Source organism: Neolamprologus multifasciatus, chromosome 7, assembly GCF_963576455.1.
Source record: "Neolamprologus multifasciatus chromosome 7, fNeoMul1.2, whole genome shotgun sequence".
NCBI classification, from domain to species: Eukaryota; Metazoa; Chordata; class Actinopteri; order Cichliformes; family Cichlidae; genus Neolamprologus; species Neolamprologus multifasciatus.
The window spans coordinates 64,670,493-64,697,372 of record NC_140445.1 but is presented as its reverse complement, the minus strand read 5'-3'; the positions used below and the strand labels follow the sequence as shown (position 1 = coordinate 64,697,372).

Sequence of the window (26,880 nt, the reverse complement as noted above, 5' to 3'; positions counted from 1 at the left end):
TGCGGTTTTCGTCCTGGTCGCGGAACACTGGACCAGCTCTTTATCCTCTCAAGGATACTTGAGGGTGCATGGGAGTTTGCCCAACCAGTCTACATGTGTTTTGTGGACTTGGAGAAGGCATGCGACCGTGTCCCTTGGGATGTCCTGTGGGAGGTGCTGCGGGAGTATGGGGTGTCTGGCCCATTGCTACGGGCCATTCGATCCCTATACAACCGTTGCAAGAGCTTGGTTCACATTGCCGGCAACATAATTCACACATAGTTCCCGGTGGGTGATGGGCTCCGCCAGGGCTGCCCTTTGTCACCGATTCTGTTCATAATTTTTATGGACAGGATTTCTAGGCGCAGCCAAGTGGCGGAGGGCTTTCACTTCGGTGGCCTCAGAATCTCATCTCTGCTTTTCGCGGATGATGTGGTTCTGTTGGCTTCATCGGATGAGGGCCTCCAGCTTGCACTGGAACGGTTTGCAGCCGAGTGTTAAGCAGCGGGAATGAGGATCAGCACCTCCAAATCTGAGGCCATGGTTCTCAGCCGGAAAAGGGTGGAGTGCCCACTCCGGGTCGGGGACGAGTTCCTGCCCCAAGTGGAGGAGTTCAAGTATCTCGGGGTCTTGTTCGCGAGTGATTGGAGAAGGGAGCCGGAGATCGACAGACGGATTGGTGCTGCGGCTGCAGTGATGCGGACGCTGCACCGGTCCGTCATGGTGAAGAGGGAGCTGAGTGTAAAAGCAAAGCTCTCAATTTACTGGTCGATCTACGTCCCTACCCTCACCTTTGGCCACGAGCTGTGGGTAGTGACCGAAAAAACGAGATCGCGGATACAAGCGGCAGAAATGAGCTTCCTCCGAAGGCTGGCTGGCCTCTCCCTTAGAGATAGGGTGAGAAGTTTGGCCATCCGGGAGGGGCTCAGAGTAGAGCCGCTGCTGCTCCACATTGAAAGGAGCCAGCTGAGGTGGTTCGGGCATCTGACAAGGATGCCCCCTGGGCGCCTCCTGGGTGAGGTGTTCCGGGCATGTCCCAACGGGAGGAGGCCCCGGGGCAGACCCAGGACACGCTGGAGAGATTATATCTCTCGGCTGGCCTGGGAACGCCTTGGTGTTCCCCCGGATAAGCTGGAGGAGGTGGCTGGGGAGAGCGAGGTCTGGGCTTCTCTGCTTAGGCTGCTGCCCCCGCAACCCAGCCCCGGATAAAGCGGATGAAGATGGATGGATGGATGGATGGGAATAGATTTGAAGTTAAATAGCCTGAGTTTTAAGTTGTCTGTAAGCTTTCCGTAAGTATTTTGTCTGGTTTCCATCAATGGCTAATGGATGGAAACATGGCTATAAAGGCTGATACAACAATATAATTTCTCTGGAAATATCAAAACCACACACACACACATCAGCTAAGTGTTTCTGGTAGAAGGGGGTTGGCTAAAGTTGGCTAAAGTACAAGTCGTTTCAGTGGTTTCAGACTGGGCCAAAACAAAAACCACTGTCATAGATATAGAAGAAAGTGCTCTAGCACAGCTGCATTATCTCTGCACGAGCTGTTAGTTTCAGCAGTATTGCATATGTAGACTTTTACTAATGGTGTAGCTTTAGAAGATCACCATAAGTCTGGTGGTGTTTGTACAGTGTACTCGTTGTACACTGGTTGTACTGGTTCAGGCTCTGTCGTGGTTTTTGGGCTGTCACAAGATAGCATATTACATGATTTTTTTTATCAGAAAGAGGGTGTGTTGTTTCTATTGTGATGCTTTTCAGAAGTTTTGTTTTTCAGATGCCGAATAATGGACCTAGTTAAGTATTCACTGTACAACCTGCAGTGTGACGTGAGTGCAGGAATTACTGTCACGTAGGTACACATGCACACTTATAAGACGAAGAAGGACACATCAATGCAACAACATGCTCTATCTCTGAGAAACCGCAGGTATAAGAAATGCAATCAAATAGGTGAAGCACACCCTGCTTGGTGGTAGATAAGCCATCCCTCGCTGCTGTACAGCCAAAGATGAATCAGCTGTCACACCGTCTGGATGACAGCTTAAAGAATCACTTCTGAGCTGCCTCACACAGTCAAACAGACACACACAGTCAAACAGACACACACACACTAAATGTACCCAAATGAAGCTTTTCTTCTGTTCAAATCCAAAAACAATACAACACAAAATGTAAGGTTAAAAATATTTTGCACATCTTATTTCAAGTATTCTTATTAAAGAAAATATCACTATAAATAATAACACAAATAATATCTTCAGCTGACTTTTAAGACTGTCCCTCTATTTGGGCTCTACAATTTTGTTGTACATATACAATGACAGTGAAGGGCTCTTCTGTTCTATACGAGTGCTTTCTACATTCAACCCATCAGCACTGCAGTCACTTTTCAGCAGACAGTTGTGTAAAGATAAAACACCTGCCTTCATTTCAAACAGATTTTAAGGGAGTAAAATCTTATCATCCAGATGGCTTTTTGTGTGCACATTTGTGTAAATTCAACAGTTTTGTGATGTTTTGTTACCTTGTAACAAGCGAATATATGTGCATACATTTTCTTCTGTCTAATGCCTCACTACCTTCCTCCCACTCATCACACATAGACACAGTCACACACACACTTCACACTTTTTCCTCCCTCCTCATGGCTGCAGCTGGCAGTTCCCACTGCTCTTGCCATCTCCATACCTCTCTGTTACTCTGCACCCATCTCTCTTCTCTCTTTGGCCTGGGAGAAAAGGCGAGAGGAGGAGAGCACCATAGCTCCAGGCCATTACCCATCACATCTCTATAAGCACAAAGCAGGCCTACCACACACACATCATTAATTAAACCTGCACCACTTACCAACACGCCTGTTTTCTTGCACACACACACACACACACACACATTTGGCATGCACATATTTGATCCCTCGCTGTTTTCATTGACTCAACCCTCCCCTCCTCCACGCACATTGTTGAAGGTCAATAATAAATGATGGGTATGGTCTGCAGACACGAGCACATTCACAGACACACACACAAGAACAAAAGCTTCAAATACACAACAAACAAGGTACACAAACCAAAAGCTTGTCTCTACAGCAGTAGAGCACATCTGTCACAAAAGGAGGACAGGCAACGGGTCAGCATCCACCCCCGCCTCACAACTTGCCCTGGATTGGTTCCCACAATCATGCCATCCCTGCTGTCAATCTTCCCCTACAAAAAACCCCAACAACCAGCTAAAAATCGATGCAGACTGTGAAGCAACGAGCCTAAAGCAAAGCTGTGCAAGAGATAATAACACAGCCAGACTGTAGCGTTTATCTAAACATCAAATTGATTAAACAATTAGTTTACCGGGAGAGAGAAAAGGATCTCGGCACAGAAGACGCTTTTGTTATCCATCTCGTCTTACCACACGGTAAACACGCAGAAGAAATCTCATTATAATCCAAGCCGTATAACAAAATGAGTTCAACGGGATCTTTAACACTGATAAACGCCTCATTATTTTCATGTTTGTGAGTGCAGCAGTGATAGCATACGTGCGCGAGTAAACGCGCTCATTCGCTGATCTTATAAAAGGCCAGTTTATCAAGCCAAACATCATCTTGCTGACTGACCTCTTAAAGACAGGCACAGGTTAAACATGAGGAGCACTGTGTGAAATTCTGACATATATACCCACCGATCAACTGTGTCTGTTTGAATTACTATTCAGCAAATGCTTTGTAAATCACATTGTGGCTAACAGGATTTACTACGTTCCCCTCTGGACCATTTAACACTCTAACAAGGCAATCACAATTCAACTGACAAGGCTCATCAGGTGCTCCATACTGACTGATGACAGACAGTGTGGGAGGGTGAAATTTCATTTGGAGCCATAATCATAAATGTATGTTCGACATTTTTAACAGCAGTTCACACATTTTGAGATTAGCATCTTAAAATCCAAAATACTAAAAACTCACACCTTTCTGATTTGGCGTTTCTGCCCAACATCTGCTGACATGTTGGCAGAAAGCCCTCTGGTGGTTACAGTCGAGACTGCACATCTGCCTGACAGCTGTTTTCGTGCTTAAACAACATCCAAAACATCATCTTACTGTAAATTCCATTGTTTCCGTTTTTAAACCACTTATAGATTTAAAAAAAGACTCAAATGGAAACACCTGTTTATTTGCATTTCAGCAAATGAAATACCCGAGATCTAAATGTCCTCTATTGCATTAACAGATTGAAGATTTTTCCAACACCCACCCTGATTTAAATGAAACCGACAAGTTTGAAAGTTTAAAACTTGAGATGAACGTGTGTAATTCTGAAGATGTCCATACATCTCGTGTCAAACTAATAATGTGAACAGAGAGATCAACGGGTAAAGAAAGAGGGAAAAAAGAAAGAAAAAACATTTAGTTTTCCAGGAAGCACTTAGCAGAGGCTAACAACAACACTCTCAAGACTCTCACCAAGTGAAACGAACAATGGTGCTAAATTTAGCTCATCATTATCATCTGCACATGACTACCAGACACCCTTCGTCTACGCAGAACTTACTTTCTTCTTTAAGTTCTTTAAATACGACGTAAAAACAAGGAAGTAACATTGAGGAATCAGCCGCCAACTACCAGTAAAGTCTCCAAAGACGTAAGTGTTAATTACACAATATTTCAGAATTTAATTTGAAAATGTCGACAACTGCACTACAACACAAACTAAAAGAGTGCGTCATCTTCAGTTCAGTTCATTTTTATTTCAAACATTTCAAACATGAGCCTTCACAATCATTACAAAATACCATTCCATTATTTGTTTGAAAAGGAGTAGGCAGAAGTATTTACTTATTTGTCCCTACCCCCTCAAGTTTTACCTCTCATTCATTTAATTTATTTAGTCTTAAATTAAAGAAACAACATATGAAACAAAAGTAAAGCAAAACTAAACAAAACATACATAAATCAAAAACAAGAAATTAGCAAGCCCCACCACAGTATAGTTTCTTTCATATGAAAAATACAGAATGTGTATATTTGCAGATACACAAGTTATGGAAAAACAAACAAACCAAAACAAAAAAGAACCACAACACCATTACCAGCAACATTACCGTCCTGGGTTAACCCCGTTTTCTTCATTCTTATAATTATTTAAAATTAGGTTTTAATCAGCCTCCCCGGGAAAGTCTATGCCAGGGTGCTGGAAAGGAGAGTTCGTCCGCTAGTCGAACCTCTGATGCAGGAGGAACAATGCGGTTTTCGTCCTGGTCGCGGAACACTGGACCAGCTCTTCATCCTCTCGAGGATACTTGAGGGTGCATGGGAGTTTGCCCAACCAGTCTACATGTGTTTTGTGGACTTGGAGAAGGCATTCGACCGTGTCCCTCGGGGTGTCCTGTGGGAGGTGTTGCGGGAGTATGGGGTGTCTGGCCCATTGCTACGGGCCATTCGATCCCTATACAACCGCTGCAGGAGCTTGGTTCGCATTGCCGGCAATAAGTCGGACTCGTTCCCGGTGGGTGATGGGCTCCGCCAGGGCTGCCCTTTGTCACCGGTTCTGTTCATAATTTTTATGGACAGGATTTCTAGGCGCAGCCAAGTGGCGGAGGGCTTTCGCTTTGGTGGCCTCAGGATCTCATCTCTGATCTTTGCGGATGATGTGGTTCTGTTGGCTTCATCGGGTGAGGGCCTCCAGCTCGCACTGGAGCGGTTCGCAGCCGAGTGTGACGCAGCGGGAATGAGGATCAGCACCTCCAAATCTGAGGCCATGGTTCTCAGCCGGAAAAGGGTGGAGTGCCCACTCCGGGTCGGGGATGAGGTCCTGCCCCAAGTGGAGGAGTTCAAGTATCTCGGGGTCTTGTTCGCGAGTGATGGGAGAAGGGAGCCGGAGATCGACAGACGGATTGGGGCTGCAGCTGCAGTAATGCAGACGCTGCACCGGTCTGTCGTGGTGAAGAGGTAGCTGAGTGTAAAAGCGAAGCTCTCAATTTACCGGTCGATCTACGTCCCTACCCTCACCTATGGCCACGAGCTGTGGGTAGTGACCGAAAAGACGAGATCGCGGATACAAGCGGCGGAAATGAGCTTCCTCCGAAGGGTGGCTGGCATCTCCCTTAGAGATAGGGTGAGAAGTTCGGCCATCCGGGAGGGGCTCAGAGTAGAGCCGCTGCTGCTCCACATCGAAAGGAGCCAGCTGAGGTGGTTTGGGCATCTGGTAAGGATGCCCCCTGGGCGCCTCCTGGGTGAGGTGTTCCAGGCATGTCCCACCGGGAGGAGGCCCCGGGGCAGACCCAGGACACGCTGGAGAGATTATATCTCTCGGCTGGCCTGGGAACGCCTTGGTGTTCCCCCGGATGAGCTGGAGGAGGTGGCTGGGGAGAGGGAGGTCTGGGCCTCTTTGCTTAGGCTGCTGCCCCCGCGACCCGGCCGGATAAAGCGGATGAAGATGGATGGATGGATGGATGGTTTTTATATTTTACTTTAAACTGTTTTATGTTTTTACTGTCTTTTATTTCTTCTGTTAGACTGTTCCATAATTTAACTCCTGCAATTGAGATAGACATCGTTCTTAAAGTGGGAACACACACACACACACACACACAAATGGTCGCACGGACCATTAAGGGGCTGGTCATTACGCCTTACACACACACACACACACACACACACACACACACACACACACACACACACACCGACCCTTCATGGCCTTGAGCTGAACAAAAACACAGTGAGCAGGATTAAATGCCCGAGGCCAACCCCGACACATCGAGCATTCTCTTTAAAAAGTAACAAACTGTAACTGTTGTTCACTATTATTAGTAGAACTTGGTGTAAGTATTTCTTAACATGACGCTACATACCCCTAAAATAAGAGAGGGGATGTCTAAACCATTCCTATTCCATTTCCATGCCATGATAATAGAATTTATTTATCATTACTGGTATAACTTTTCTAGTTTTCATGGCTACATTAAATTAAGAGAATCTTCTGATAGACTGGATTAATGCTGCTACTTCAGTGCTTACAGAAGCTAATTTGACTTAAAGTAAACATTCAACATTAACCTTTTTTTAAAGAGATGCTCAAATGTTCCCTGAACCAAAACCTCTCTTTTGAACACTAAAGTAAAAATAGAGAATGAATCCAACTGTGCATGTAGCAGTGCTGATAAGTTGGGCCTCCACAGCTTCTTAGACTCTCCCACATTAAAACAATGAGCATGGTGAAAGGAGCCGGGCTCGCTGGTGTTCCCAGCCTTTTCCTTCCTGCCAATGTGAATGAGAGCAGAATGTCTCACAACACTTCTCCTGGTCTGCTTTTAACTGAGGGTGACTCAACCCCTCAAACACACAGGAGCCGAAGAAAGGTGCACAATGTTACAGCACACATGCACTGTATTGCATGAACACACTTGTAAAAGCTCATCAGGGACGTTGCCAAAAGGTCAGAGTGGTTGGAAGAGGGTCTTAAGAGTGGGAGCCAGTTCCCAGGCCTCTGAGAACAAAACTTTTGGTTTTTTTCCACTGTGGTGGATTTAAAGCTCCCCTCACATGCTGCTGTGTTTCTCTGAGGCTGCAGGCAGGTCTGCAGGGAGGCCAATGCAGTAAATCAACAAGAACATTTAAAACACTCACTGTACATGACAAGTAGTCGCTCTGTGTGAATTTACCAGTCATTCACGCAGGCTGCTGACGAAACCCAACACAATTAGCGGTGCTGCAGAAGGCAAGGCTCTTTAAAGATAAGCAAGAACAAGCAAACACTTGATCGGAGGGAGCTGCAGCACAACAAAGACCTTTGAAGTACAGCAGGAGGACGGGAATGTTAGAAATGGGATCTCTCTAACAGTTAGGAAACTAAAAGTTGCTAAATGCCATTTAAACACCGACAACAGAGCATCAAGGACATTTCACATGTAAAATGATTCACACAGGACTTTTTAAAAGCATGAACAAGAAAACTCTCTTCCCCTTTCAACAACATTAACTCATTGCTGTGTAATTCATAATGAGAGGTTTCTAAATCTTACCATAGCAGCAGAGCAGACACATCTTTGACTTTTTACCTTTCCGGCTCCAAAACCAGTACTTGCGTCGTCGTTTCATTATCCGTCCAGTGTCTTTTACTTTAAAATGATCACCCAAATGGTCCTTCTAAACATATATATTCAGCTAAAGATAGTATTCATCCTCACTGTGTCGTCCAGCCTGTGAGAATCACCTACCCAAGGATATATTGCGTCTCAGCCAGGATCTCAGGAAGTCCATCTCGTGCCCAAAAGTGAGGTGAGATTAGGAAAGGAAAAGTGTTACAAAGAAACACTAATGTTGCACTTCCCAAGTGTAAAAAAGTGAACCTTTCCAGCACACTATGCTGCGCTTTACTCTACGATCCTGCAGAGAAAGATAAAAGATGAATCAGCAAGCCGCAAACACATTTTAATCCGGTTGCAGAAGGGATGTCCTCAGTTTCGCAAAGGTGAGAACCAAAAAGGCAGGCTGTACGTTTTCACAATATCATCCTTTGTTAAACTTCCTCAAAGTGGAAGGCTCCTTAGCTCATTGGTTTCTTGGTGTCTGCAGGCCAACACAGCAAGGCTGATTCCTCCTTTTCTCAGTTCAAACTAAAGGTAACAGTGTTGTAGTGGTCTGGGAAGGACCTCTTAGGCTATAACAATGCTTGTCAGGACCGGGAAAAGACTCACAAACACTCACACACAAACACTGCAGTCAGGAAGCTCTGGTTGGCGCATGGAAAGAAAAACAGTCCTGGCTGAAACATGGCAGCTATTTAAGCTTCTATTGATTGGGCAAACTGAATCTCCGACTCAGTGCATTAACATTTAGAAATATATTACAACAACAGATTTACAATAAATTAAAAATCGCCTGAGAGGACAAGCTGACCTTGAATACAGATGAAGATATAAAACACAGAAGTGTCAAAATAGCCATGAAATTTTTCACAGAATTGGTGTGTTTTATGATGAGTTTATGAAATAAAATAAAAAATACTGAACACTAGTGTGTAAAAGTAAAGAACAATAGAATCAAGAGCTGCTGAAATGGGAGGAAGGCCTGATTTTGCAAAGAGAATCAAAAGCACTAAACACGATGATTACTCTTCTAATTGATGCGGGATCAGCTGCACAGTGTCATGCCACTCTAAAGTGCAGCTCATACAGAGTCATTATAAAGGACTACATTTCTCTGAAAGGGCCCTGCCACAGCTGAGCAGTGACAACCGTTTGTAAACATTCCCAAGCGTTTAATGCCTCCTACTGGAGAGTTTGTGAACTGCACCAGTACCTCAAAAATTATTCTACTGTGAATCCATCTGCTTGAGACGGGTTGTGTATGCAGCTCCTGACATTACACAAACACACAGACACAAAAGCCATTGTAGTGCACTACACACCCACAGTGATTATTCCTTAAGTAAACCAAACCCCTCCTGCAGACTTCAATGAGCAATCGTCTATAGTCTGGGTCGTTTCCAGCAGACAGAGTAAACTTTAGGAAGAAATTCCAATAAGGAAACAACTGCATTACTCAGTCTACTAAAGTTAAACATTAACAAAAATACATACACACCTGGCAAGTGGTTAAATATTATTGTACAACATTTTCACGCCAATGTTAACATGCCAGTGAATATAACAAATGGAAAAACACATCTCAGACGATGTCCTGAAAGTCAAGTGATTTAAAAAAAAAAAATCAATAAATTGATAAGATTCCTCCTGATTCTCGTGACCTTTTCACCGTCCAAAGAACAAAGCGATAACAAACTTGTGAATGGAAAAATACCAGACAAAAGTATCCATGGAAACCAATTAAAAAGAACTTTTAAAAACACATTAATTCAACATTTGAACCCAGACCTCAGGACAGCTTGAGGGTGGATATTTATTTATTAAGTTTATAAAATATTTATCCTCAAACTGAAAGTCTGACATCACAGCTGATCTGTGATGTGTTGAGTAGGCCACCAAACTATGCTTGGAGCTAAACAAATGTACTGTGACACCTCCACCGAAATCAGAATAATACTTTATTCTTTATTCAACAGTTTGTAGTCATGTCATAGTAATTCACGTTTTCCACATTTAAGTTCTTTGCGTTATCCCGAGGAAATGATCTATGATTTATCACTGAAAATATTAGTTACAAGTAACGCGTTACTGTAATCCGATTACCTTTTTCAAGTAAAGAGTAAAGTAAGGGATTGCTATTGCAAAAACGGTAATTAGATTACCGTTACTTTCCCGTAGGAACGCTGTGTTACTGCGTTACTAAAACCGTGATTTTTTTTGCGAGAATGTCTCATGACAGTGACGTAAGCGAGTGCGACGTTCGTGACAACAGCTGTGTGCAGATCAACAATGGATCATATATCGAGTGCAGAGAGAGTATGAGCGTGCAGCGTTTAAAGCGTGGAAGTACTGACCTTACTTTGAGTTTGATTCCATAAAAAGTGACAAAAACATTAGTGTCCGTTGTGCGTGGGAAGAAAACTTCTTTTTACAGCGAAAAAACCCCTAAACTTCCAAACAAGCACCGAGTAGCTACGACGTAATGGGAAACTCACAGAGAAACTCGCGGATTCTTCCACTGACCGCTGCACACCTGCACCAGGGTAACCCTCCGCCTACCCCACTCCTGCTTTACAGGTGAAAATAGAGCAAAAGGACCGCTAGTCTTTGACTTTATTTATTTTCTGCTGTGTTTTACTTGCATCTATTTGAAAGACTGAGTGTAAACACAAAAAAAATATTTTATGTGCTGGAATGTGCAGAAAATAGGTTTAAATATTAAACAAATTTCTTCCAGTCAGAGAATGTTGCAGATAATTAAATTTTTGCTTGATGCATAAAGTTAAAAGATTAAAACTAATAAAACAAATTTTAAAAAGAGACTTTTCCATTTGATTACATTTTGTATGATGATGATGTAGAAAAAGTAGAATTGGGCTGAAAGATCTATCGCTTTATCACCTATTCAGGTTGTAAATCGTGTTTTTAAAAAGTAACTAAGTAATTAATTACTTTTGAAAATAAGTAATCAGTAAAGTAACGTGATTACTTTTTGGGGGAAGTAATCAGTAATTAGTTACTGATTACTTTTTTCAAGTAACTTGACCAACACTGATCGTAACTACTCCAAAAACAAAAAAACAATTAATTCTTTTTAGTTATTACAAAAACCTATTAGTTACATTTTCAATAAAATATTCTTTTATAAATTAATAATCTGAGCTGCTGTTATAAAAATCGTAACTTTTGGAGTCATGCACACATACAGTCCTGTGCAAAAGCTCAGGCACACCTCACTCCTTATACTGTAAACAGGAAATAGGTGAAGCGATTTATTGAAACATATGAAAATATACACGGAAATACAATAAATAAGACAAAAAACCTTTTTGTACAATTCTAACGAGCTTGAAAATCAGTGTTTGGTATGATCACCTTTATTCTTTCGATGCAGCCTGAACCTGTGCAAGCCTTTGTCTCATTTCTTTAAGTAGTCTGCAGGAATGATTCTTCAGGGTTCTTGAAGAACGTTCAAAGATCTTCTTTCGATGTTGGCTACCTTTTGAGACTTGAGAAACAGGTGTCCACTGTGGTAAAAAAACAGCTTTTACCAGTTGCGTCAGATTTCCGAAGCAAAGCCGTTCCTTCCTTTAAAGGACCTTGAAAAGCTTATCCACGCATTTATTACATCCAGACTGGACGACTGTAACTCCCTCTACTCGGGCCTCCAACTCTCTTCTCTTTGCCGGCTTCAGTTAATTCAAAATGCAGCTGCGCGTCTTTTAACAGGTACGAGAATCTATGAACACATAACTCCAATTTTAGCCAAATTACATTGGCTCCCTGTTAAATATCGCATAGATTTTTAAATTCTTTTGTTCACTTTTAATATTCTGAATAATTTAGCGCCCAGCTATCTTTCTGAACTACTCCATTCATACAATCCCAACAGAGCACTTAGATCGTCCAATCACAGGCTCCTAGCACAACCTAGGACTCGAATGAAGTCGAGAGGTGACCGGGCCTTTGCATCCGTGGCACCTAGACTCTGGAATAACCTCCCTGTTCATATTCGTACTGCCGAGTCGATCCAGTCTTTTAAATCACGTCTTAAAACTTATTTTTTTACTTTGGCTTTTGATTCTGTCTAGTTGGCTGGTCCAGCTTGTTGTGTTGTTACCTATTGTTTGTTGTCGTCTTTTATTGTTTGTTTTAACTGTCTCATGCTTTTACTGACTGTGAAGCACTATGGTCAACACTGTTGTTTTAATATGTGCTATATAAATACATTTTGATTTGATTTGATTTTGTTCTGTCAAGATGACTCCTCGTTGCTTCAGTAATGTTGAGGTCTGGGCTCTGGGGAGGCCGGCCCATATAGATGCGTGTGGGTTTGTCTATCCAGCTTTTACTGCACTGGCAGTGTGTTTAGGCTCATTGTTGCGCTCAACACGAAGCTCCTGCCATTTATAATTGAGTCTATTTTGATTTTGGCTGAAGTGCAGCCTCAAACCATGGCGGAGCCTCCACCATGTATTACAGATAGCTGTGGACACACTGTTTCACATCTCTCCCGGCGTCTTGCATACATACTGTACCAACGACAATTTGAACCACAAATGTCAAATTTGGTCTCATGGAGGTTTTATCTCTTCAGTCCAGTTATTGTGTAACGTTGCATACCTCATCTTCTCCTTGTTCTGCTTATTAACTAGAACTACTCTACACTCTTTTATAGAGGTGGGAATCACCATACATCCCACGATACGATATTATTGCAATTTTTAAAAATATTTTGCGATATTCAGATTCTGTACATAAAGGTAAACTTTATCAATATTCATTTTATCATTTAAATGTAGTTCATTTTCCTTGTTTAAAAATATGTTTAAAAATAGAGTATTAGAAAAATATATATATCAAGAATGAAAAGAGCAGAAAAAAAACAAAAACAAAAAACAAAAAAACCTCTTGATTCTTTTGCTTTGATGTAGTTACTTACTAAGGTGGAAAGTTTTTTGTTTTTTTGTTTTTTTCTTGTTTGTTTGTTTGTTTGTTTTGTTTTTGCTTTGTTTGCCTTCTCTCACCCCAACCAATCACAGCAGATGGCTCCGCCCCTCCCTGAGCCTGGTTCTGCTGGAGGTTTCTTCCTGTTAAAAGGGAGTTTTTCCTTCCCACTGTCGCCAAAGTGCTGCTCATAGGGGGTCATATGATTGTTGGGCTTTTCTCTGTATCTATGAAGCGCCTTGAGGCGACATTTGTTGTGATTTGGCGCTATATAAATGAAATTGAATTGAATTGAATTTTATTATTTGCTTCGAGCCCTGTGTACAGGAGCTGCATGCTAAAAGATCTTTTGTTAAAAGGGTTGGCGTAATAAGCAAATGCTTCAGCCAATACCTTTTGATTAGCCTTGTCTCATGCTTTCTTGCTTTGTGGTAAATCTTTGTTCTGTCTTCACTGAGATATTTGAATGCTAATCAATCAATAAAAAAAAAAAAAAAAAAAAAAAAAAAAACATTATCTAATATCAAAGTCTCACACTCAGTCTTTCTCTCATTTCAGTTTTATTGTTGACAAACTGAACGGTTTGTATTACAGTCTAGTCCAACTTAACTGAATCAACCATCTGGTACAATTATAGCTATTCTGAACTATGCAGTTTATGAAAACTATGCAGCCCCTTCAGCAACTGAAGAATTTGAAAGTAAATTAAAACAAAATATAATTTTACATTAAATAAAAAGTTTTAAACTTAATTAAAATAAAACATGTCTTAAATTAAAATAAGTAAACTGTCATGTTTATTGCTGCCATAAAAAAGTTAAACACATTTGGACAGTGAAGGAATGTCAGGATTCTTGCTCAGAAAAAGGATCAACATGCTCTGAAGTCAGAGCACAAAAACCTTTTTGTAACAAAGTATCGATTTCTGCTGTCCCTGTATCGATACATTATTAGCAAACAAAATATCACCATGCTACACAGTATCCATTTTTCCCCCACCCCTACTCTTTTATACTGCCAACACTTTATTCACTTTAAGTCACTTGCAGTTATTTATTCACCTATTCAGTCACTTTAATTTTAAAACTGTGTAATTTTATAACTGTGTATATTCTGTGTATTTATTATCTCACTCTTATCGTTTGTCCTTATCTTCAATGTCACGCTGCTTTGTTGTATCTTAATTACCCCTTGGGGATAAATAAAGTCTTTCTGATTATTTAACGATGGCTTCTTGACAGCCATTATCCACTGAGAGCATTTCTGAAGAGGCTTTAGCAAACGCTACATGGATCAACTGAAGGGCCAGATGGATCTCAGGGTCTGTGTCAGATCTTTGCTGGATTTTTTCCAGTTTGTCAATAATGTGACTTTCAAATAGTGTTCATCTGCTGTACGGAGTTTTTTAGGGCTAACGTTTCTCAATTAGTCCTCCATTGTCAGGTTTCCTTCAAATTTGTAAGGATGTAGTGCACAGCATATCAACTTTGCATTTAATAGCTCTTTAGGAATCAGCTCGTTGAAACTTGTGAGGTACGAGGAAGGAGCTGAAAATGAGTAAAAAACCCAACAACCTTGAAAGACGTTCAGAAAGCAAGTCCAGCTTCTTGTTAGTTTAAATATAAAGAAATAAAGGCCATTATTTCAGACTCTCGCATGGTACATGTGGATTTTTCTTCCAATCTAAGCCGTTAAGACTCTTTAATCACATTTTATTAACAAGATTTAAACTATGGTGTAACCACATGAGTGGGTGTGGTGGGGGGGGCTGCGACTGGCCGCTTTCATCATTCAAATAGCAATCACACATGAAGCAACGCTTCTCCATAACCACACGTATGATTTATGATCAGTGTTTACTTATGTGGTTCAGCAAAGCATGTCATAGAAAAAACGAATCACTGTTGAGCCACCGTGAACTCAACTGTACAAGAGAACCATTGCTGAGGAGAGTTAAAGCCAGCGGAGGACAGTGAGACAGTTCAGCTCAGCGTGAATGGCCATCAGTGCAGCAAAAACAATACCGGCAACAGCAGGCTAGCAGGCCACACAGCTGCTGATTCATACAGTCCCACTGCTTCTATCTTAGCACACAAAAAACAAACAGTCCCTTTGTTGGAGGCTGATACGGCTGTGTTCACATCAGCATAAACCGACGTGCTGTGAAGCTATTTGGACTCTTGAATTCACTTTACTGTGCGTGTAGATCGTTGTGAGACGTTTCTAAGACATGGACACACGTACACAGATATATTCTGGAGGCTATGATGGCATCCAAAGATATTTACATGGTGCAATCCAACTCTGACACTGACACGACAAAAAGGGCTGACATGGTAACAATGCGTTACAGGTTCAAAGGATAACAAACTTGCAGACCTAATAGTTTATTTCCTGACCTTTTGTCCCCAGCGACGTGATCAAAACTGACACAAACGACTGCAAAGTAAAATGATGGCTTAGAATCCACATTCATACCAAAGCTAGTGAATCGTCTGGCCTGAGTGAATGGAAGTAGAGCGTAACAGATGATTAAAAGTTTAAAACCGTGTCTCTGCTGAAAGCCAGAAAATAACTGCAGTCAAAGAAATGCAGGCTCAGCCAGGCATAATAAAAAAGCTGGATCATTAAGAGCCATATTGGATCAAGTTGAACAGAAGAAACAACTGCAGCGGGGGCAATTAAGTCATACTTATTAGTTCGATTCAGTGCTTTAACTCCCGAGAGCGATCACAGTTCATGTGCAGGTTAAATTTACTGTGACAGAAGCAACATGACAGATTTGTTGTTCGCTGCAGTGAGAATGACGGCTGGCTTTCATGGTAAGATGTTAAAGCCTCTTCTGATGGAAAATGACAAATCAAATCAATTCTTCCACAGCAGTATATGCACAGCTCAGTTCTCAGATTCAGTGCTGCATTTTGTTATTACTTGGCCTATTATCATAAAAGCAGTTATACATAAAGCACAGACAACTCGGTATATGGTGACATTGTGCAATACAAGGGGGTAGTGATTATAAACAAGTGACTGCAAACACAAGGTGATTCAATGCTTGGTAATAATTTTGGGTATTTTAGGACTGAGCTCACTTCCTCACCTTAAAGGTGTGGACTTGTAATGGGAGCGGTCCACTGACAGGCAGATTTTATGATCTGAAGCCACCTTCCCTCGTCATACATGCAGTGATAATCACTGAACAAAGTTCACATCAAACTAGGAGTACTGTATTCTTAGCTGCATGTTTGCACAAGCATGCAGTAGGACTGCAAGATAAGGCGATGAGTCTAAGCTGATCTTGCCCAGTCATAACTGTAATAATCATTTGGATCCTTTTTCAGAGTAATTTCAATGTAAAACTGGATCAGCGAGCCGGTCGGGGTTCTGCAAAGAGTCATCTGGAAGTTTGTTTGGTCACAGATCCCAAGATTTGTTTAATGCATTTGAAATGTTAAGCTGAGATACAAAGTGCACAGAAACCTTTTGAGGAACACCTGAGAGGTGTACAGGCAGTGTCATGTGACTGCCTACTCATTTTTGTTCACTCTGGTTATTTGGAAGAAAAAAAGGAAAAAAAACATGCCCTGCAGCCTGCAGATGGTTACACAACAGGTTGGGTCTTGCCTTTAAACCCTTCATACCTGCTGATCAGCCAGCACTTCAGCAGTGGCGCGTAAACACGGGGCTGTAACGGAGGTGTGCCGAGTGTCACGGCCTGGCCATTCCACGCTTACCCAACCGGACTAAGGAAAACACATCATGGCTATGTGACAACTAAAAATGTCATAACACTGAGTCATTCGTACGTGCACATGAAAGCATATTTAATGTTTCTAGTGGTTCCTATGAAGACATATTAAATATTTAAGGAGTTGGATAAAAATGATCCAGATAAGTCGCACAAAATAAAAGTTGAGAAATGAATCTGTCAGAGTGGCTTTGGGGTTGTAGCCTACATCTAATCATCAAAATGTTCCCTACAATTTAAAAACCAAACCCTCACCTGCTTCTCGTCGCTGCGTGGCGTCCAGACTTCTCGGTTTCCTGCGAAAAGCCACTCTGTTAAAGCTCTCCATTTTCCCCCGAGACTCTGACCGCTCAAGCATTCGGATACTTAAGTGACAGGAATTTCAATCTTCAAGAATAACCACGAAAATGTTGAGCAACGCGATCCCCTCCTCGCTGCAAGTTCACAACCACGACCAGCTTCGCAGCGCCACTTACAGCTGACTGTTTGCCCGGTCAGTCAGCAGCGCTGAAGACGCGCTGGGTTTCGGTAAACAGACGTAATAATAATATTCATCAATATAGAAAACTTATGTGAAAGACTTTCGGTTTGATTCAGTGAGTTCCCTCCAATGGCACCTTGATTGGGTGCTTCCCGAGCCGCACCCGCCTCTCCAGTCAGCGGCGCAGAAACCTTACAGCGACTTGTGCGCTTTTTATTCCCTCACACACAAAACACAGAGCAGTGTTGTGTGTGTATATGTACGGTCATTTTAGACCCTTTAAATAGCAACACAGTGTAAAATGGGCTACTCATACAAAACTAAAATATATTTAAAATAAAAAAGGGGAAAGTGCCCATTAATAGTTACAATAATAATAATAATAATAATAATAATAACAATAGTAATAATAATAATAATAATAATAACAATAGTAATAATAATAATAATAATAATAACAATAGTAATAATAATAATATAATAATAATAATAACAATAGTAATAATAATAACAATAATAATAATAATAACAATAGTAATAATAATAACAATAATAATAATAATAACAATAGTAATAATAATAACAATAATAATAATAATAATAATGCTTTTTTAGCTGTTACCTTTTATATATTATTTTTTTTATAATAAAATGCAATATTACCAGTGGCACTTACTGCATTGGACTCCAGGAAATATTTGTCACCCTTTTAGGCATGACACTGGCTCACACTGATTTTTTCCTATAGTATAATTTAGCATTTTAACCTGTTCTGTGTTGTCTGTAGGAGCACAGGAATACAGGCGCCATCATTACAGGAAGTCTCGTGGAGTCTAGTTTTGTGTAGCTCATTAAAAATGTCAAGGCAGAGAAACAGACGCAGAAGCAAAGTCATACAAATCCAAGGGCATCTTTTATTTAGTTGTGAAGCCAATTGAACACCGTTTTAAGTGGTGGAGAAACTTTAAAACCCACCGCAGTACAGCATACTGCTAGCATTCCTTTTTAACCATGTTATATTTTTCCATTTTTAGATTAGTCTCTCTCCATCCACAGCTATGTTGTGCAAACAAACCAAGAGAGTTAGGTCACAGATGAGCCTGCGTGGGTGCAGAAGCTACTTTTGGACCACAAATGTTTCCAACGCTCTATAGTTGCAAAAGTAACAATTTAACAATGATAAATCAAACAAATGTACACACACACACACACACACACAGTTGTTACTGTTGTAACAGAAGTTCTGTCATTACAAGATTAATACTGACTATGTCGTTTTAATTTATCCCTTCCATATCCATGTGACAAACAACTGTATCTAACATCAGAGACATTATGAGCGTACCAGACAAGTACGGTACAGAAATATGGGACTTCAATTATGCAACAAATTCCACAAACTGCCCATCTCAGTGTTTCAAAAGCAACAATGTCTCAATTTTTACACAGGAAATTGACAATAGTGCTCCTTCATCAAAATCGCCAACACTCCTCCTGCTGTTTTATCATTCTTATCCTGCTGGTTAGTTCATGACGACGGAAATGGTTAAAAGATTTGTTAATCTTACCCAGATCAGTCTGAAACAGGGGCGACTGTATTGCTCTAATGCATAGTGCAGAATTGTGCTTGAACAGTACTCCATACTGTACGGAGCAAGCATGTAGAGAAAGCTGAACAAGGTGATGTTTTGAGAACAGCGTAAGCTCGGATATGGAAAATGTCAGTATGATTAACATTTTTCTTAATGTCATAATTAGGGGTGTTAATGTGAATAATAAAAGTTTTCTGAAGAAAATGGTGAGATTACAATGATGAAGGTGACAGTTACTTAAGAGGAGGCACACCTTTGGGGAATCCTCTGTTCTTAGCTAATGTTAAAAAAGGAGGTCAGTTCACTCCACGGTCACTTAAACCTGTGCAATTCAAAGAGCAAAATAAAAACCGCAGCCCAACAGCCCTAGTCTTGATCTCAAACACCCAACCACTCACCTACCCCGGTCTCTGACAGACCTGAGCTATGTAACAGACAAACAACACATCACCAGAGTCTGCTGTAAATCATTAAAAAAAAACAAAGCAGGAGTTATAAAATAGTCCACAAGCATCCAGACTACTGATGATTCAAAACACAATTAAATTCACCATTATAAAAACAACAACAAAATAAAAAACATTCTTATTCTTTGAATCTAGACCTTCATTAGCCTGTTTACAAAAACCATATTTGCTAACACCCCTTTGTAAAAATCATATATGTGAGTTTTTTGGGATTATTATGCTGGTAAAATCGAATATTTCAATTTCCTTAAGTTTTTCAAAAGAAGACGTTTTTTGGGGAAACAAATATACATATACAGCAGTGAATGTGCTAAAATGTTTAAGTCTTCATCACAGCAGGAAAACTGTCTTTGAGCTCCATCTCGCAGAATGACAAAAAAGGAAAACACACAAAAATATACAAGTAATAAATATATCAGAAATAAATAATTGGCAGAGTGAATAAATTATAAATAAATACTAGGAGAAACAGGGCGGCAGATTTCAGTGTGTTCACTGGCATTTCTGCCTCAGGTCAGGTCTCTGTTTTGTGTTTCCGGGACAGTAGGTCACTTCCAGAGATGAAGGAAGCGTCCTGCTCCTCTTCTATGACCCAGGTAACCAGGAGGCCGGCCACAGCTGGGCAGTGTAGTGCTCAGTGAGATCACAGAGCCCAGTAAGCACCCGGTTGGACTGCTTGGTGGAGGGGAGCTAAACTGAGGGAACCCCCGTCCAGTTTGTCTGTGTCTCTGCAGGACTGCTTCCAGACTGAGGTCTGAGCAGGACCAGCGTGGTTAGGTGCCAGGAGGATGGGGCTGCCGGGCCAGACAGTTACGAGGGTCGCAAGGGGAGAGAAGGCTTCTTCTGCTGGACAGGACTGCTCGGCGTTCCTGGTGGTCTGCCAGAAATTTAGGACTGGAAGGAGGCAAAGACACATGAGAAGAGAATAGTGTGAAAAAGGTTATTCCAAATATAAAATGCAAAAATGGAGCATGAGACGGTTTCCTTCCACATGTAAGCATGAAGAAAAAAAACATGCTTAGATGTGGATTAATACTGAGACCACTTACATCTGATACCCACTGCAGCATGCTAGCTTAGCTTAGCATAAATACTGGAAACAGCTATCAAAAGCTAGAAAAATTAGTAGTAGAGGTTACATCTGAACTTTACAGTTTGCACACTTAAACTCCTTTATTTTATCTATTAAACAAATTCATTTGCTAACGTCGTTCTTTTTCTTTGGCCGTGGCCAGGCCAGCTAATGTTTCCAGTTTTTATGTCAAGCTATTCTAACTAAAGCTAACTAACTGATAGCTGCACAGACAGAGTGGTGTCAGTCTTATTGTTTAAGTTAAGGAACAAAGGAAATATGTGCACTTTTAGAAAGTCAACTACTTAAACCAGGCCAGAAACAACATGGTGCACGGTGACATCGAGAAATCAAAACAGGGTTATAACGTGAGGTAACAACAACATCAGCAGTAGAGCCTAACTGAAAAAAGAAGACCCTCATATTCATCACTGGATCAGCTCTTCATTGGCCTGCAAGCAACATATCCTTGTGCAGAGCATACGTTAACAGACCCTCCTTCCAGTGAAAACCTCGCCTTGTCAGAAAAGCATGTATAGATACAAAACGGTCATGCAAAACTGCTCATGCAGAGTGAAAAATAATTCATAGTGCGAACTATTAATTCCAGAATACAAGGGTTTGCATAATATTTAATGTAAAGGTTAATATTTTGATCATGCAGGTTCAGTTATCTTGATGCAGGTGTTGCTGCTACTAAACAAATCCAACTAAAAATGTGAAAAAGTCACTTTATATGACAAAGATGTGACATGTTACTGATAGAATTGTATGCAGATAGATAGATATTAGTAAGTCTACTGCTAGCAGGTTCTACAGCTTGTTACCTGCGTACTAGGGAGGCTCTCCCTCGCCTTAGTTGTGGGGAGAGTAGCGGTACTGAGGCAGCAGGCTGCTGACAATCTACAAGAAACTGATAAATTAGACAAATATACAAAGTGGTGACACTCGGGGTTAGACAACAGGACAGAGATAACAGGGTGGACAAGACAAGGGAAGACCTCGTCAGAGACAAAGACACTGAATTCTACTGTTACCGTGACTTTTAGGGTGACGCACCAGGCTGATCCCGGTCAGTTTTTCTCAGTACATTACTATAGATCAATAGCACTGGAAACCAAACTGAGTATAGCTCAAGTGACCAGCCAGTGTCATCAGGACCGGTCACTGCACAGCTAGACAATCTGTGCTGGAAGCAGAAAACACAAAACCCCCAAAGAGACAGAGACACGGACACTTTTACACACACACACACACACACACACACACACACACACACACACACACACACACACACTTGCCAATACAATATTATATTGATTTGCAAGGGCAAAAAAAGACAAGGACGCGTGCAGTGAAACAAAAGCTAAAAATATAATAACAGGCATTGTATTTTTGGACTACACCAGTTCTGCTGAGGTCTTGTTTACTCGCTCATTTAACACGGAGAAGATTACACATTGCTTTTTAAAAACATTTAGTTTAAATTGGCTTATTTATAATATATGTGACTGTAATTCGGAGTCAAAAGGAGGGAGAAAAAGGCCCAACTGCATTTGACTGCAAAGTCTCAAAAGGGAAAGACATTTGATCAAACACCGCCATCTAGTGTTGAGAAATGGTTACGCCGCAAAGAGGATTGTGCTGTAACAAAGAATTCCTTTAATTACTTTCCCTTTTCCAAAGAGGGGTTAGGAATACACGGAGAAAATGCTTGACCGGTTTTCCTACTAGTCTGAACCTGTCAAAAACCTGGGACAACTTAAGTCGTGGTGTAAATAAATTGTAAGGAAAAATCTCAGCTGTAATTCATTGAATCTGCCACAGTGAGGGGCTGTGAGTCATTAAAAATAAAGCCATTTTTGCTTTGTTGTCATTTTGAAACACTTCCTAGTGTTGGGGAATGATGTCATATTTTATGGCAGCAGGATTTTAGATGGAAGAAAAGATATTTAATATCAGATTTGTTATCTGGTATTTCATAAAGAATCTTCCCCGTGATGTGTCATGGGCACAGATGTTGCATGATATGCATAAGGCATCCCGGTGCACTTTCTACCACCTCTCCTATTCCACCTAATCTAGAGGCTTCTGGGAAGAAAATTGGTGTTGGGTGTGGAAATGATGATAAAAAACAGCGTAGGGCTCGGCATTTAGGATCTACCAACGGCTTCGAACTGCAGAGAGAAACTGGAGTAACTGCAGTGACGCAGAGGTGAAGGTACGGCTGATACAAAGCCACAAACAAACATGAGGTTAGCTCTACACAGTGGTGTTCGGGGTGTGAGTGATGATGATGAAGTGGCTGTGGAGGCTGGGAAGAAATTGTGGGGTCACCTCTGCGACTTACTTTGGGTGCGCTGCTTTTTATCTTGGGCACTTTAGCACCACGGGTGCGGTGAGTCTGCTCGTGGTCAAACTCCAGATCCTCCAAGCGTTGGGTCAAGGCCAGTTTCTGCTGGATGGCCATTCGGAGGAGGGAGTTCAGCGTCTTCTTTTCATCCTCTGCTGCCGCTAGCTGCCTCTGCATCTCATCCAGCTGTGTCACATATTCATCACACCTACAGGGAGACACACAGCAGGATTATGTGTCGCCACATTTATACGCAAATTCTACGTTTTAACCGAACACTTTGCTTTCTCATCTTAGCCGTGCCGCATCTCCTGAGCCCTTCTCACCTCGTCGCAAACATGGCCCTGAGAGAAGAGAAGGTGGCTGCATCTTCTTTCAGAGCCTTCAGCTCATTCCTGAGCTTCGTCATGGTCTCTGTCACCATCGACTTTTCATTTTCATACTTGCTCTTCAGATTAGCCAGCGCAACTTCTGCTGTCTGCAAAGATGGGTGATTTGAATTGAATCATTTAATGTTAATAGAAAAAATGCATTTTAGGTTGTTTTTTAATGAAATAAGTGCCAGAATCCAACAAACAAAAGATTTTACCTGCTTATTGGCCTTGAGCACCAGCCTGAGTGTAGCTATTTGCTCTCTCTTAGTACTAAGCAGGGACTTGAGCTTTAGTATTTCTTCCATGCAGGACTCTTTGTCCTTGTCAAGCATGGGTGCTAACTCCCTAGCTGCAGCCCTTTGCCTGGACAGCTGCAGTGAGCGGTCAACAGCTCTCTGCAGGTGTTTGATCTGGTCTCTGATGATGGCGTTTAAGTTATAGATATTCATCGGCTCCTTCCGCAGGTCCCCGCTTGAGTCTGAAGGTGCCGGAGATGGGCAAGGAGAGATGCCGACGACCGGGGAGCCAGTGTAGTTGCGGGTAGGGCTGCTGTGGCAGGAGTCCGCTGGGTTGTGAGTTGTTGTCTCGTTATGCTGGGCATCTTTGGGTGGGGAGTCTGTGGAGCTGCGCGGAGACTCCGAGGAGCAGGCCGCCGATGCTGCCGCGAGACGTCGCGCCAGGCGAGGCGAGAGCAAAGCTCGAGGATCCTCCGAGCCTTTGAGGCTGCCGTTGCGTGTGATTCGGCTCTGGCGGTAGTAATCCAGCATGACACGGTTTGGTGTCTCGTTGTTGCACAGACAGACGTGGTGGTAGAGTTGCGCCAACTCCTCACTGAAGGTTACCAGCTCATCCTGGGCAGCGTTCAGCATGCCCTGGCTCTCTGAGGCAGTACTCGCAGTTGCTCGGAGCTCCGCCTCCAGGCTTACAACCCTTTCCCGGCTTTCACGATAACTTCGCTCCAGCTGTGTTACCTGCTCAGAGAGACAATACAAAATTTTTAATTTATTTTATCAACTTTTCTTCTGACGATGCTGTCTGTGTTGAGCGCTCAGTGAATCTGCGTTCGACTACTCCGCCTAGCAGTGTTGCCAACTTAGCGACTTTGTCGCTATATTTAGCGAGTTTTCAGACCCCCGTCTAAAAAAGACGTGAAAGCGCATATCGCTTTTACTCTCAACATGCAGCGGGTGCTGTAACGCAGTCAGTTCTTCTTTTACTCTTTTACTCTTATGCTGTTTTGTGGATCACAAGGTTTAAAACTACTTATAAACACACACACACAAAGTAACTCCACCAGAGTGCCTATTTCGGGTCACTTTTGCCGGTCCAAGCCCGGGTAAAGGAGCAGGGTTGGAATTGTGACATTAAAAAAAACAATAATTGCTAAAATAAATTTAATTTGTAGTTCTAAATAAACTCTAAATGCATTTAGGACGTTTTTTACTCACTTTATGTCTCTTCCACGATGTTATTTCTCTCTCCAACAACTTAGGTTACAATTATATTAGCATGACCAATTATGCAAATTAGGTGATGACATCATTTAGCGACTTCTAGCGACTTTTAGGACAACCAATAGCGATTTTCCATACTGAGGAGTTGGCAACACTGCCGCCTAGGCTGCACTGTCGAGCGCAGATCCACTGAGCGCAGCGCAAGCTAGCAAGACAGAAGCTAAGCTCGTTGCAACATGGCAAATTGAACCTCCCCCACCCTCATTCAGATCTGGCGTTTGGAACTATTTTGGTTTTCATGTGACGTATGACCCTGAAGGTAAGCGCGTCATGGACAAAAGTAAAGCAGTATGTCGGATGTGCCACGCAATGCTCAATTACATTGGTGGGAACTAGTGCGTTAGCGCAGTTAGCTCGTTAACGTGTTAGCCATCCAGCCCCACGCACGGGGCGATCCGCGGTAGCTCGTTAACGGAGATTTGCCGTGTTGTGGCGTTAACGTCATTTCGACAGCCGTTAGCACATGATTCTCCTTATGGGGACCTAATATGTTTAATATGCTGCTGAGAATATAGCCCAGAAGAAGCGTATAGTATAGCTTTTATTTTGGAAAGAGACATTTCTCTGTAATAAACTCTCTTTTCCAAAGATGAGTGATTTCTCCATCAGATAGATTTATTATTTTATCCCTTTGTTGTTTCAGCAACATTACATTTAAAAACTGTACATTTGAGTTAAAATATATATTTATAATTTTAATAAATGACAAATTAAAAAAGCATGAACATTTTTTTGTATCGAAAAAATATCGAACCGTGACACCAAAGTATCGAACCCGAACCGTGAATTTTGTGTATCGTTGCACCCTTAGTGAGTACGTTTGCAGTTTTACATTCAGCAAAACTGGATTAATTTTGCACAAACCTGTTCAGTCAGTGCCTGGACCCGGTCATCATCATGGCCGTCTCCCTGTCCCTCCACCGCCTGATTGTACTTCTCCTTCAGGGCCTTGAGCTCTGCTTTTAGGTCGATCACCTCGGTCACCGCCACCTTGTACCGACACTCAAGAATCTTAAAACCGTGGATATCGAGATCATGATGGCTATTGGCCGTTGGGGATGAGGACCCCCCATTAGGTTTCTCACTCTCTTCTGGGTCCTCGAGCTCTTTGTCTCCATTGAGATGTTTCATGGCGTTGACGCGCTCTGTGAGACGATGGACACGCTCGTTCTGTTCAGTCAGGGCACCTTGTGTGTGCTGCAACTGAGTCTGGGACTCCTGCAGGTTCTTGAGCAGTGCTGCCTTCTCACGCTCCACCTGCACGACAGAAATGCAAAATTAAATTTGTTTCTTTTTGTACTTTCCAGTGCATTTGTGTACGTCCTCCAGAACGACACGTTAAACAATATTAAAGCAAAAAATCTGATTTTCAAGTTCTGAGATTGAACTATAAGAAACTCTGAGCAACTCCAGAAGAAACACAACGAAAACTGGACTTCAGCTGGACATTATGAGGCTGATGGTCTTTCCCAGACAGATCAACTCAAAAGAGAAAATTAGCTGGTGAGTAATTGTGTTTACAGCGAGAGGCACACTGTGAATACAGCAACCACTAATCTAGTTTTCTCCTCCCTGCTGGTGCCCAGCTAGATAAAAGATGTACAGTAATGACTTTATTTGCTTTTAGCACAAATTTGATCTCTCTGTGGTTTCACTGTCACTTAACATTCTGGATACCATCCTCCACGATGAGTGTGTTTTCTACTCAAGTGGGTTTAAGTGAAAGCTAGTTCAGCTATTTATATTATATATATTTTGTATTTTTACATTCCTTGTATACAGTAGCAGCTTTTCACAGCGTTAAGCAGGAACTAATTGCGGTGTAAATAAAAGTGTACAAAGCAGTTTCCTTCACTTTTGGCATAAATCTGTTGCCTTTCTCGGCCTCCGTCTTGCAGCTGCATTCTCGCTTTCTGAAAGCTACTCCCTCCATAACATGCGTGAAAGCATACATAATATATAATGCATGATACAGACACTGAACGTGCATTAGCATGCTTCTTAAAAAGCACTTACCAGATGGGCGCCCTGAGCGCTAGGGCGTCTGAACATTTGTGATGTCATTCCTCTAGTCTTTCTCCACTTCTCATCTATCTCTAATGTCAGTACAGGGTTCAAAGGGCAATAACCTTAAATGAATGCCTTCAGACTCCATCAGTCTTCACACTAAAAACTAAAATATACTGTGGGAAGGGAGATCAATATGGTAGCCCTGCAATCTGCTCTTTGAAGCTAATTTCATCCCCCCTTCGGCTGTTA

At 41.9% G+C, this 26,880-nt stretch overlaps 2 protein-coding genes across 5 annotated transcripts in view; both read right to left on the bottom strand.

Annotated features, from left to right (window-relative positions):
* The window catches only part of fgd4a (FYVE, RhoGEF and PH domain containing 4a), a 63,115-nt gene extending 45,586 nt beyond the window's left edge, over positions 1 to 17,529 (bottom strand). The window contains exon 1 of the mRNA XM_085165077.1: positions 17,024 to 17,529. Within this exon, the coding sequence (XP_085021203.1) occupies positions 17,024 to 17,126 (103 nt within the window). The 5' untranslated portion in view covers positions 17,127 to 17,529. The remainder of the gene's footprint in view (positions 1 to 17,023) is intronic.
* A 611-nt stretch (positions 17,530 to 18,140) lies between these two features.
* Positions 18,141 to 26,880, bottom strand: part of bicd1a (bicaudal D homolog 1a) — a 33,823-nt gene continuing 25,083 nt past the window's right edge. The window contains exons 5-10 of one of the 4 annotated variants that reach the window (XM_085165074.1): positions 25,486 to 25,878; positions 23,323 to 24,078; positions 23,060 to 23,211; positions 22,731 to 22,941; positions 21,208 to 21,293; positions 18,141 to 20,202 (exon numbers count right to left, since the gene is read on the bottom strand). In XM_085165074.1, coding sequence (XP_085021200.1) covers positions 20,082 to 20,202; positions 21,208 to 21,293; positions 22,731 to 22,941; positions 23,060 to 23,211; positions 23,323 to 24,078; positions 25,486 to 25,878 — 1,719 coding nt within the window. In that variant the 3' untranslated portion in view covers positions 18,141 to 20,081. Of the gene's footprint in view, positions 20,203 to 21,207; positions 21,294 to 21,653; positions 22,942 to 23,059; positions 23,212 to 23,322; positions 24,079 to 25,485; positions 25,879 to 26,880 lie in introns of those variants that run through there. The other 3 variants (XM_085165075.1, XM_085165076.1, XM_085165073.1) reach the window with 3 other exon arrangements.